Below are 13240 nucleotides of genomic sequence, written 5' to 3'. Positions count from 1 at the left end.
GATGTGTCACTACAGGACACGGTGGTGACGGAGTGACGATTGGACTAGGTGACCTCAGAAGCCTTTCCAAGCGTAATGACTGTATGATAGCATTCTGTGGTTCTGTACAGGTACCGCTGCCGCACTGGAGCTGCTTAGGACGCGCAGCACTGGCAGCGGGACACCATGCGGCTTCAACTTTATGTACTCCCCCAAAAAGCCACGCACTGTGCCGTGCCTTCGCAGACCGTCGCCCCGCTGCCGACCGCATCAGGGACCCTCCGTTCCTCGCCCGCCCACCCTCGGCCGACCCCTCCCCAGCCTGCGCGAGCACGGGGCGCCACACGGGAAGCGGAAGCGCCAGCCGTGGAGTGAGACGGGCGGCTGCGGCGCCTGCGCAGCTCCGCCAGGAGCCCGGCGCGGCCCGGCGCGGCCCCTCCCCTGCGCAGGGGCAGCGGCTGCCGTAGCCGCCTCCTCCGCCGGCCCCGCCTCGCCCTCCCGGCCCCGGGGGCCGCCGCCGCCGCCCCGTCATGTCCGAGGTGGGCCAGGAGCTCGTGCACCTGGTGTGGGGCAAGAAAGCCGGGCCCCGCGGGCTGGCCGACACCATATTCTGCCGTTGGGCGCAAGGTAGCTGCGTGCGCGGTGTCCCGCGTTCCCCTCCGCCCGGCCCGGGCCCCGCGGGGCCTCCACCGGGCTCGGCCCGCCTCGCGGTTCCCACCTGTGGGGCGGGGCGGTGCCGCCCTCTGCCCCGGCGTGCGTCCCCGCGTGCGTGCCGGGGGCACTGTGGCAGTGTGGCAGTGTGGCGGTGTTTGGGGGCAGGGGCTGTGTGCGGGCACGGGCTGTGTGCGGGCACCTTCCCGCCTCGCGCGGCGTGGGGCCCTCGGGAAAATGATGCAGCAGTTTCGGTTCTAAGTAATTGGGGTGGTTTGTGGTTTGTTTTTTTTTGTTTTTTTGTTTTTTTTTTCAGCTTGATCGTCTTCTGCCTCGAATTTGAATAGGAAGGGAAACGTATTTCTTGCATGTGTCTCAAGGGTATCTTATTTCGTTATCTTGCATAGCTTGTGAAGCAGGAGTGCCGCGGTGCCTTTCGTTACTCCGAGAACAGGGCGGTCACAGACGGCCTTTTCTAAAGCAGGACAGGCATGGGTCAGAAGATACGGATGTTTGTAAACGGGTTCTTTGGCAGCTGGAGCACGTGCGTGGTGCACCAAGATGGTGAAGGGTCTGGAGGGGAAGACATGAGGAGCGGCTGAGATCCCTGGGCTTGCTCAGCCCAGAGCAGAGGAGCTGAGGGGAGGCCTGATGGCGGCTGCAGCTCCTCACAGGGAGCAGAGGAGCAGCGCTGAGCTCTGCTCTGTGTGACAGCGACGGGGCCCAAGGGAACGGCATGGAGCTGTGTCAGGGATGTCACCTTGGGTGTCAGGGAAAGGTTCTTCAGTGGAGAGTAGTCAGGCACTGGAACAGGCTGCCTAGGGAGTGGTCGTGATGCCAGGCTGGCCAGAGTTGAAGAAGCATCTGAGCAATGCACTCAGGGTATAGGCTGGTAGGCTGGTTCTTGGGTGCTCCTGTGTGGGGCCAAAGAGTTTGACTCAATGATCCTTATGGATCCCTTCTGACTCATGATATTCTATGATCTCTGGGAGGTAGCCAGAAACAAGACAGCCGTAGTGGGCCATGGGGTATTTGTAGTGTGGTTTTCTTATTTTTTTTACATGTAAATTACACGTGAATCCTCTGCATAACTTGATGGGAATTTTCTGGTATATGAAACCTACAGTTATAAGGGATAATAAAGCAACTTTCTGACAGAAATGACACATAAGATGTCAGTTTGTGTCCCTGTAATGTCTTAAACGCATTCTCTGTAACGTATTATGGGAGCAGATTGACTGATGGCTTGGCCAGTTAGCAGAACTGAACTGACTGAAGCGGATATGCAGTCTGAAGTTAGTGGTGGTTCAAGAATTAGAAGTAATTCCCACTCCATGCTGCATTGGCAACTTTAAATACCTTGTTTTGATTCCAGAACTTGCAAACATGAAATTGTGAAATTGTTGATTTGTTTTTTATTTATGAGGTGTTTTTTTCTGTTTTTTAGTGTTGTTGGTTTTTTTTTTTTTTTTTTTTTTTTTTTTTTTTTTTTTCCCTCTAAGAAAAATCCTTCTGCATGATTGCAGCAGAAATTACAGTTTGAACCCAGGGAATTTCATTTATCACAGTCCTCATGGTGTACTCCAAGCAAGGGCTTGCTTGGTCTGCACTTCACTCCTGGTATAGATACAATGACTGGGTGACGGTGGTAGGAGGGCTGAACCCTAAAGAAACATACCTGTGTTGGGAATGCTTTTTTTTTTTCATTGATCCAGGACACAGATTCCATTCATAAAGTTGCACTGCAGATCAGCCCTGAGGTGTACTGCATCTGTGCTGTGCAGCTGTTAATGTCTGGCAGGTTTGAGTGCAGTGTCATTTTGGAGTTACCTAAACTGTTTTCTCACTGGTCTTTGGAAAGAAAGACATGATCAGTCTTTTCAAAACAGTTGTTTAACTTCTAAAGCATAGCATGAATTAATATTACTATTGACATATATATGTGTAACATACAGCGTAGGGAGATCTGTGTCCTTTCAGTTTTCATGTCTCTCCTTTTCTTTCCAGGTTTCCTTTTTTGGATCTTTTTTGTTCGGTCTAGAATATTTAAATACCACAAGATTGGCTTTTATTGCATCCTTGGTTGAGGAGCTACATCCTACAGTATTGCTTATAAGTCTCTGGAACTTTAATATTGTTAGACCATGAGCAAATCAGAGATTCCAGAGAAATGTATTTTTACCAGACAAGCAGATATGTTTTTTAGGAGGAACGATGCACTTGCCTCTCTTTAAGTCTGAAGTGGAGCTGGCAGTTTAAAAAGTGTTCGTTTGAATTTAAGTTAATTTGTAATTCATTTGGGTGATCAGAGAAGAGTAGTGACTATTATTTATGTACTTTTTAATATTTTAATAACGAAGCTTTATGAAATATCAGCATTTTTCTGTTTTTTGTCTCATTGTGTTCCTGTTTTCTGTTCTCCATTGTGTGCTACTCAATGCAAACAGTTAATCAGAAAGAAAAATGTATTTTTCTTATCATTTGCAGTTAAAGTGCAAGACGAATGTTGGCATACAAATAGGTGGAAGAAGTGATTGTAGCTGTTGTCCCACCTCTACTTGTTACTACTGTCTGCCCTAAATACTCTCTCTTTACATCCTTTGGTGAAACTATTTTTGAAGTTACTGTTCTACCAATGCTATCAAACTTAAAGCATGCCTTGGCCCGTGGCTTTTGAGTTATGATCTGTGGAATGCTTCTGAGAACTCTGTGAAATCAGCTAAAGCTCCTGTGTAATTGAGATGGGTCTGTGCTGACAGAAGGTGCACAACTGACTGAACAGTGTGTTCCTGCTTCATAGGAAGTATCTCTCATTTTATTTAGGACCAAATGAATTCATTTTTTTCTTGAAATTTGATGGACTAGGCCTTCCCTCAACCTCCACTATTACATATGCAGCATATATCCAGTGTTATAGACTTTGTTGCTAGTTTCTGTGCTACATTTAGGGAATTTCATTTTGTATCAGAATGGTGAAATCTGCCATACCATGGAGATTGCTGCTTTGAAAAGGAGGCTTTGGGGGGGAAATATTTGTTCATTAGTTTATTTAGAGGAATTGTCATTATCTGTAAATAAGACTCCCTTCAGTGCTGTTAAACTGGAAGAGGAATAGAAGATATCATTCCCGGCCCAAAACGGGGTGTAACATGTAAATGAAGTTAATGAGAAGATTATATACTCTGGCTAACAGGCATGGTGGCTGATGTAGTTGGGATGAAGTAGAGCAGTAAGAATGTGAAATGCCCATAACACAGTTATCTAAACAGTGAAACCTAAATCTCTTTTCTGCTGCCGGGGTCCAAAGAAGATGATTGGATAATATGCTGTCCTTACCTTAAGAAAGGCTGTAGTAGTGTCAAGATACCTCTCCTGATAAGGGTGACAGGCTTAATGAAAGCTCTTAGCAGTGAACACATTTGTTGAGGTTCTGAAGTTTCACAGAGCTATATTTTTGACAGATCTGAACACGGGGAGACAGGTTGGAACCTTACTTTGTTTTCTAGCAGGTGGTTGCCCAGTGTAATCAGCAGCCTGCCATTTAATTGGGGTAATTTCCTCAAATCTTTCCAGGACATCCTAACCTCTTAAGTAGAGTTGTTTGGGTTTTTTATGGTAGCAGGTAATTAAGCTGTACATTTGTTAGGAAAAATGTGTGCAAAAGAATTGAGAACTCGGTAAGAAGTATGAGCATTGGTAAATGTCAGATCTGGAGAAAATGAGAAAAGTAAAATTTTGGTTAATAGTAAACAAAGTACACGAATACAGATTATAAACAGCATAGACATTATATCTGAAAATATCGGTGACAGCGATTAAAAACAGGAATCTGAATGTATTCCACACAGACAAAAGGACAAGGCAGAAGAACAGTGGTGATGGAAAAACAAATGAGGTCAGTAGAGCAGTTGATAAGGTTGTAAATGGCATGCAAAGCAAATGATACTTGTGTGATCGATGTAATATGATAACAGTACTTATGGATATAAGGCAGGTAGATGGTAGGGGAGAAAAGAGGATTAAATCAGCTGCATTATTTTACCTTGGTGTTTTTTTCTTGAGTGAAAGGAGCCATATGATGGAGATAATTTGTTGAGATTGAGAATTAGTAGAGATTAGGACAGATCAGAGACGCTGGTCTTGTAGCTTAGAAGATGGCCAGACCATTCCTGTGGATCATTGCAAGAATGTGGGGGCAGTGAGTTTTTATGGAGATTGCTCAAGATGTGGTTATTTTGGGGGGGGAAGGGGGGTGGGTGGTAGAAAAAGTAAGGAGATGTGATTGCAGGCTGTGGTAGTTTTGAAGCCAGAGACACTTCAGTGCTGGTGTCCGAAATGCTACCTGAGCTGACTTCAGATTTCATAGACATTTCAAGAAGGAAAACAACACCTTTGGTTGGTTTGGTTTCAGTGGGTTGGTTTTGGTTTTTTTCTTGCTACATCGTGACATTTATTGAGCAATAAGCAGTGAAGCTGAAAAGAAAATACTGCTTTAGGTATTGCATGTGATTTTGCTGTGGTTGTGTTCCGTCAAGCTGTGGAAGTATTAGTTTTGTGTCATCTTTCCTGAATTTCACCTTGGTGAATCTCATTGGATTTTCTTTTTTTAGGAGGCAGTTTTAAAAAAACAGGGCAGGGTGAGCTGAGACAGTCCGTGCTTTCTCTAAGAAACTGGAAAAATATGAAACAAGGTCAAGATTTCTAAGTGTGGCTTAGTGGTACCACATCCAAGTATGTTCTTCTACTGCAGTGGCTAAATCATTAAAATAACTAAAAATATGTTGCTGCAGTGTGCTATAGCTGGCATGCAATAATGCTTCAAAGCAGAAATAAACGTTTTAATACAGATAAGTGTGCACAAACTAATACAGATAGTTGAAATGATGGTAATGTTTCTTTTTAGGGCATGTGAACAGTGGAATGAATTCACACTATTGCAGATTTTGAAGTGTGGATTAATACAGTTTCATTGTTAAATTCAGTGATGCTGAATCTCAGGCATGACAGGCATCTGAGGTTTGGATATAAAACACATCATTGTACTGCAGAAAAGCTAGAGCCTTACAGTCAGATACAGGGGAAAGCACACTTTTTAAGAACTACAGCTGTACTGTACACTTTGCAGATTTTTTCACTCTAGTGTTGAACAGGTATCATTTCTGTGATGAAAGCTGCCCTCAAATGTGCACAGTGCTGTTTGGGATGACATGCCTGTTGTGCAGTAGCACAGAAGTCTGCACCAGGAGATACGTTGCCCTCGTTCAGACTCGCACCCAGAAGCTGGGGGAGCTTACATCTGGTATAGCAGGGTGTAATGGTTTCCTCCTGGGGAAAGGAGAAACTGTGGGAAAGGTGTGTTGAATATTCCACTGAGACTGACGCTGCAAGGAAGCATGCATGTATATTTTCCTGTTCCCACTTTCTTGCATTTGCTAGTTGGTTGCTGGCTGTTGTTGCATGGTTTCTAGATTACATGAATATTACTTTAGCACTATCTTACTGGCACTTAAAAAATAGTGTGAAATGCCACTCACTGTAAGTTGTTGTGCATCAGCTTCATCAAGTTAGTTGTCCATGTGCATGCTTTTACCTGAGAAGTGAGAACTATGAATTAGCATGTCTTGAAGAGAAGTTTAAGAGCGAAGTGATAGCAAATAATTATGCAGTATTGGTTCCAGCATTTGCTCTATTACATGACTGTAGAAATAATTCTGCTTTTAAAGATGGAGGAGGGAAAATAGGTGGCCTTGTGTTTTGCTTAGTACAGTGTCTGTACTGTGAAATGCCACTGCTAAGATGCTTGCTTTTGTGATTATAAGTGAATATTTGAGTTACTCATCATATTTCAGCCTTGTTAGGCAGCACTGATACATGATGCTCTTCATAGGGAATGAAAATGTGCTTTGTGTGCTCAATACCGCTCAAAAAATGATTTTAAAAAACAATTTTTTTTACATATTTGAGACAAAATATTTTGAATTATAAACACAATTTAATTGATTTCTAAGAAATACTAAATTAAAAACTATGGTTGAAATATTCAGCTACACATATTCTGATGGTCTTACTGGTTAAAAAAATAACACTCTAGGTGTTAGCTCTTTATGTCCGTTATTTCTTTGCTGAGATAATTAATTTCTCCACTTACTTGTTTCTTTTTGGTTCAGATAGTTTAACCACATTCTGCCGCATGACTGGGGGCAAAGGGAGATCTAGGAAACTCATCTAATCTTTTAAAAACGAACAAAACAAATGTCTTTTCTGTTAGGGGACGATGATATTTAAACACGCTTGTTTATGTATTTCACTAAATACTGTCTGCTTTCCATTTGACAGGATTTGTCTTTAGTGAATCTGAATCAACTGCTTTAGAGCAATTTGAAGGTGGCCCTTGTGCAGTGATTGCACCTGTGCAGGTAAGATGTATTTATTTACAGCAAGGATATAAGATTAACAAGCCCAAGTTTTGTTGTTTTCAGAGCATATGTGGAACTAAAGTACAGAAATCATTGCAATAGATCATTAATTATTGTATCGATTTTCTTTAATCTGTTGCGCAAATTTTAACTTGCAATGGTTAGATCAGCAATTTGTAAATACTGAGGGGGATTTTTGATCTCTCGGTGACTCGGTACTCCTCCTCAGTTATGGATTGCAAAATTTTGTGTCCGTTACTGCAGTCCTGTGAGTCCAGAGGTGATTGTTTAAATACTCTGAAGTGTGCTTTATTCAGTGTTACTGAGATCAAACCTAATATCTTCGGGCATCTTTGTGATTACATTGAATGAGAAAAATCAGTAAACAGTGCAAGCTTAGGGTTAGGCTTAGGGTGCCTTACTGAAGGACAAGAAGCTTGAAACTGTAATAACATGCAGAAGTGCTTTGATATAGATCTTGTAGTAAAATATAAAATCTGGTGGTGTTTCTGTTTTAATCATTGTTTGATGCTTTGATATCAAAGGCATTCCTCTTGAAGAGGCTTTTTACCAGCGAAAAGTCTGCTTGGAGAGACTGTCCAGGTACTGAGACTGATTTTTCTTTTCTTTTATGAAGAAAAAAAAAAAAGACATAGTATGTATACTGTGTAAAATGATGGGATGGTTTGGGTTGAAAGGAGCACAGAGATCACCTAGTACACTCATCTGCCATGGGCAGGGCTACCTTTTGCTTGATCAGGTTGTTCAGAGCCCAGTCCAGTCTTCCAATGATGGGGCATTTGCTGCTTCTCTAGGTTACCTGGTCCAGTGCCTCGCTGTCATCACTGTAAAATGTTTCTTCCTTATATGTCATGTAAATTCACTGTCTTTTAAGTTTAAAAACCACTGTCCCTTTTTCTGTCACTACAGGCCCTGGTTAAAAAAAAAAAAAAGTGTTTCTCTCTCTTACAAGCTCCCTTTATATAACAAAAGGCTGTTATGTTTTCCAAAGCCTTGGTGTCTTTATGCTAAACAACCCGAAGTCTCTCTGAATTCCTGTTTGTGAAGTCCAAGTCAGACCACAGCACTTGTTGTCTTTTAGACATACTAGATTAACTGAAATCTATTACTAAAACAGGGGATAGGTTAGGAATTGTATTAAAACATGTTTCTATAAAGATAGCTTTATGATTCTTTGGCCCAGTATTATCACAGAGTAGTTAGCATTAACAAGTTGAAGTTAACTTACATAATTGTTTAGAGTATAAAAAAATACTGGGAGCATACATAAGATACCGATTAGCAGCAATTGAACTCATGTAGGTTTCTAATCTTTCAGAAGTAGAGCAGAAAAACCTTCTCTGTCACACGTTATGTGATATTTTGGAAATGGCTTGCTCTGATAATTCTGAGTCGTACTCTCTGGCAACATGGATAAGAGGAAAAACAACTGAAGAAACTGCTAGTATTTCTGAAAGTCCTGCAGAATCCAGTCGTCAAGAGGAACAACCTTGTAAGACATATTTCTGTTCTAAATTCTCTATTACTTAGTAAAGTATAATGTTGTTTTTAAGGGTCATTTGCTTTTTATTAGTGTACAGATGAGGTTTTCACCTTTGTAATTCCATTAGCAGTAGTGGATATTTGTCTGTTTTAATTAGACATCCTTTTTGTGAAAGGCATATGATCTCTATCACCAGGGCTATTAGAGATGTTATTCTCTTGAACTTGAGCAATTTGCAGGAACTTTTCAGGTTTGTTTTTGTAATTTGAGGCCTTTTAATTTGGGGGAAAAAGGCATGCTTTTTGACACCAGAAGAATATTTTAACTGGCCATTTGTAGCTGTATTTCAGAAGAGCTTTTACAAGAAACTCTTTAAAGCTGAACTGGTTCTAAAATATTCTGGATTCTGTTAAGGAAAAGTAGCATTCTTCCCTTTGTTTGCTTCCACGTGATACCAGAACAGCTTAATCAAATGAACTTTTAGTAGATCAACAGATTTTTTTGTAGGTTAGAATTTTTCCTTTACCTACTTTATTCAAATGTCTTGATTTCTTCAGTAGTTACTGAACATCTCCTGTTACACTGATATGACATCAAGTCGTATGTAACTATTGTGGTTCCAGTGATTTGGAAATTTTTTTGTGTGCACGTGATCATTGAGATGTATTTATTAATCATTAATAGGGGATATCTAACATGTTAAAAGTTAAGCTTCTTTTTCTTTTAGTTTTTGTTCTCAATGTGCCCTTTGAGAAGTATGAAAAACTCTTCACATGAGAACATGCTTATAAAGGTGCCATCTTTTGACGGAAGGTATCTGTCATTCACCACTTTGTGACATAATTACAAAGTAAGAATTGTACAAGTAGATTTGTATGTGTAAAGCTAGCTACAGCAATTAGTAGTGCTGGAGCTCTTTATGGCACAAGTCATCTTCATCTGCTGTCAAATGCTTCATGTGTTTTAGAGGGCTTAAGTGATAATTTTATTTAATTGGGGAAAAAAAGTCACCACATATAAGTTCCAAAGCGAGCTACTTTTTATAAAGAAGAAATACTACATAGAAAGTTGTATCTGCAACTCTTCTGCATTTAAAAATGAAAAAAAATCTTCCTTTGAAAGTTGAAGTGGATGTAACTTTGAAATTCCTAATTTTGGCTGCTTTTCCACGTGTCTGTGAAGCTCTTGCTCATATTATGACTTTTCATTTGAAGAAAAAGTGAAGCAGAGCCTAGTTTTTTACTTCCTTTTGGGTTAATATATGGCCTTGTTCTGAGGAACTTTATGGAAAGTGTGTTCAGGAGGTCTTTTTAAGCTCTCTTTTTATCCTCAACGTTAACAATTAATGAACTAGTCAGTTCTATCTGCGTTTTTCCTGATTCTGTACAAGTCCTGCCTGACTTTGTCCTTAATACCCTAGAATGCAATCACTATGAGCAGTATGCTTTTGTCATGAATGTTAATCTCCTTGACTGTTCATATTCTACTAGAACTATTCTACATTCCTGCTAGAGTGTGAGTGTCCCTGTTTTATGTACAGTTCAATCAGTATTTTAATTTTACATTATATAATGCTGTACATTCCCTGATTTAAGATGTACTTGTTAGTGCTTTCTTTTTAAAATCCTACTGTTTTAACTAAAAAAAGAATTTCAGCTTCTGCCTGGTTAGCCTAGGGAGAAAGATATGAGTAAGTAGGTATTGTTGATAATGCGGAGTTCTGTTGTTGCTAGTGCAAAGGAAGGAGTTTATTTCTTGCTTAGTTGTTGTAACCAATAAAAATAGAAACTGACGTTGTCATAGTTTTTTGGACTTGAGAGGTGATGTAGGGTGGCAGAGGAGTCTTAGAGATGCAATTCCTCATGGCAGGCTAGTGCTACTTGGGAATTGAATGTGGGAATAAGTTCTCAGTAAAATTGTGATATATGGAAACTTAAAATATAGTTAGATGCAGTGTGATAGAATTACCACACTGTAGAATTCCTGTATTACTGTATTTCTCACACAGCTCGTGCTCTATTGCAGTTCATACTTTCCGTCTCCACTAAGTACTGTCTTTATAGCTTTGTTTGGGTTATGTCTATCTGCACTTCTTTTTAGGATTTCTCCTTTCCCTTTGTTTTGAACGGTACTTCTGTAACCATTTCGATCTGTTCTGTAGTAACAGAATGGAACTGCCTGTAATCTTGGTGTGTGAACAAAACAGGGATTCAAACACACTTACTGAATGCAGTAGCATTTTTCATCTGCTTTTGTGATGTATTCTAGTGATTGTTGTTGGCCATGCGTTGGCTGTAGTAGTGCAAGTTCCCAGGTTCAAAGGTTGCTTTATATGGTTTATTCCCTCTAACTTTCTGCTGAAAAGGCATCAACTCTTTAGAAGGGAATCCTTTAACATTTATAGTCTTCCTTATTAAAATACTTTTGCGTTAATTAAAAAAAAAAAAAGGCTTGGTTTGGAAACTTCCTGCAGTGTAGTCTAATATTTTTTAAGATATTTTTCAAAAATATCTTAATCTTTTTAAGTCTAATTTTGTTCTTGGAAACCTAGTTTTTGTGGGTTTTTTGTAGTTGTAATTGTTCAAAAGATAAAAATAAACCGCTGCCTTATTTCTGGGGTAGGAAATGACATTATTCTGTTGCTGGAGAATCAGAATCAGTTGTATTTGTATATGGGCAAACCAAACACACCTTTCAAAATGCAGTCAGAAAAGGGATAAAAAGCCATTACTACAGTTGTGAGAAGAATTGCTCAGTAGTATTAACTCCAATGGCTTCAGGTCTTCAACAAAAATCCTAGGAATAGCTAAATGATCAGAAATGATTTAAAAAATTAGCAGAGTGGCCTGTATCAGCAAGCTGTTTGTGTTTTACTCCACTCACAGGTAGACAAAGTACTTAAGGGTAAAGGGCACTGAAGACTTCTGCAGTCTTAATATCTGAATGCTTATCAGAATTTGATAACTACAGAACTGGCACATCTTTAAGTTCATTTCATCTTCCTGGCTTGAAAATGTTATGAGGGGGAACAAAGATATAAAGCCTGTGTTGAACTTGGGAAGACACTAAATGCTGTATTTTTTTTTTTTTTTTTTGTCTTAAAAGTAACACTTGGGAGATTATTTAACCATTATTAACAGAAAACAATGGAAAAACCTGTGTAAAAATAGAACATGTAACACTTTAATTCTACTCTTTTTTTTTTGTGATAAATACTGAATTAGTATTAAAAGAGGAAAAACAAGAAACAAATTTCATTAAAAAGAAAAAATACAGCTTTTCTACATTGATAAAATGATCCAAATAATCATGCTTGCTTTTCTAGGAAATAATACTTACTGACCTGCGAAGTTACATTTGTAGCATGCGTATGCTTGATGACTTTGACAGTCGTGATTTGTACAAAATCAACAGCTTAGCATTTGACAAATATTTTAAAAGCTGCACAATCCAGTGGCTCTGTGCTTTTAATAAATTGATTACTCCAAATGGAAATACTCACTGATTTGTATGGTGGAATCTTAATGTTGCACTTGATCAGTTTTACACTAACGAGTTAAAAAGTGAAAATGTCAAGGGAGGATTAAAAATTAAAAATATAGTTAAAGCTTGAAAGTATACTAGCTTGCTGTGTGTATCTTGTGTCATTTTTTGCCATGTGTAGTGCTGAAAAGTGTCTCTTGTGTATAGCTGCCTTGGCTGTGGAAGAGCTTGGCTTTGAGCGATTTCATGCATTAATTCAGTAAGTAATATGTTGTAACATTTAAAATACAATATTTTGAAGTAACACTAATATTCATAGCCCTGGAGGGGCGTTGTTGAAGAACTTCTTGCGTGTTACACATCAGGTTAAATTTGGATTTCAAATTTCAGTTTGGGGGTTTGGATTTTTATGTTGATTTTTTTGTTGTTTATTTTGCATTTTCAGTTTGAAATTGAATGTTATCTTGAACAAAAGAATTTGACTTTAAAACTGGAGCAATGTAATAACGTGGAATTGCTGAATAAACACAACTAGTTAAGATTCATATTGAATTAAGTTTAAGATCTCTAATACTTATAAGAACTGAAATAACTGCTGATTATTGTCTTCAGTAGTAATAATAGGTTGCAGGAACAAACTATAGTTGCATAAAGAAAGAAGAGGAGAACATTACAATTTCTGTAGCTTTATCTAATCCAAACATTTATTCCCCAGTCCCAGTCTATAAATTATTGATACCCATTTTGATCTTTCGCAGTCTATCTTAATGGAAATTAAACCCTTTTCTCTGTCTTTTGAGGAAGTTGAGCAATGGATTTCATGACTTTGCCTTGACAATTTAAATTTTTCAAGCGTTGGCCAAAGAAAACTCGCATATGGGTATACTTGTTCTAATGTACAGATAAGCAGAGAACGTGATCTGGTTTGAGTTACTCAATGAAAGCTAATATTTGTGTTCTGGAAAGCAGTGTTCAGCTGTTAATTTCCCAAGAAATGGCAAGTGTATTACTTCACTGCAATTTGAAGCAACTCTTCCTTTCTCTAATTTTTATTTTACTTTTTATTTTTAAATACAAGATCACTTGGTGTTACATAATCATCCAGGTAGCATCCAGGTATTTTCCCAAATATGGATGTACTACTTTGAATGTTGTTCTTTTTTCTCTATTTTTTCCAAAAGCTGAAATCTAATAATGTCAAATTCTC

General features: G+C 39.3%; 1 protein-coding gene across 2 annotated transcripts in view; it reads left to right on the top strand.

The window, feature by feature from the left end:
- The first annotated feature begins 408 nt into the window (after positions 1–408).
- MINDY3 (MINDY lysine 48 deubiquitinase 3) overlaps positions 409–13240 on the top strand; it is a 47326-nt gene continuing 34494 nt past the window's right edge. For both annotated transcript variants that reach the window (XM_031614512.2, XM_090142874.1), the window contains exons 1-5: positions 409–606; positions 6967–7046; positions 7592–7649; positions 8386–8559; positions 12241–12292. In XM_031614512.2, coding sequence (XP_031470372.1) covers positions 510–606; positions 6967–7046; positions 7592–7649; positions 8386–8559; positions 12241–12292 — 461 coding nt within the window. In that variant the 5' untranslated portion in view covers positions 409–509. The remainder of the gene's footprint in view (positions 607–6966; positions 7047–7591; positions 7650–8385; positions 8560–12240; positions 12293–13240) is intronic.

This window comes from Phasianus colchicus, chromosome 6 (assembly GCF_987193195.1).
Source record: "Phasianus colchicus chromosome 6, bPhaCol1.hap1.1, whole genome shotgun sequence".
NCBI lineage: Eukaryota > Metazoa > Chordata > Aves > Galliformes > Phasianidae > Phasianus > Phasianus colchicus.
The sequence above is the reverse complement of the archived record's forward strand: the minus strand, read 5'-3'. Positions and strand labels throughout refer to the sequence as shown.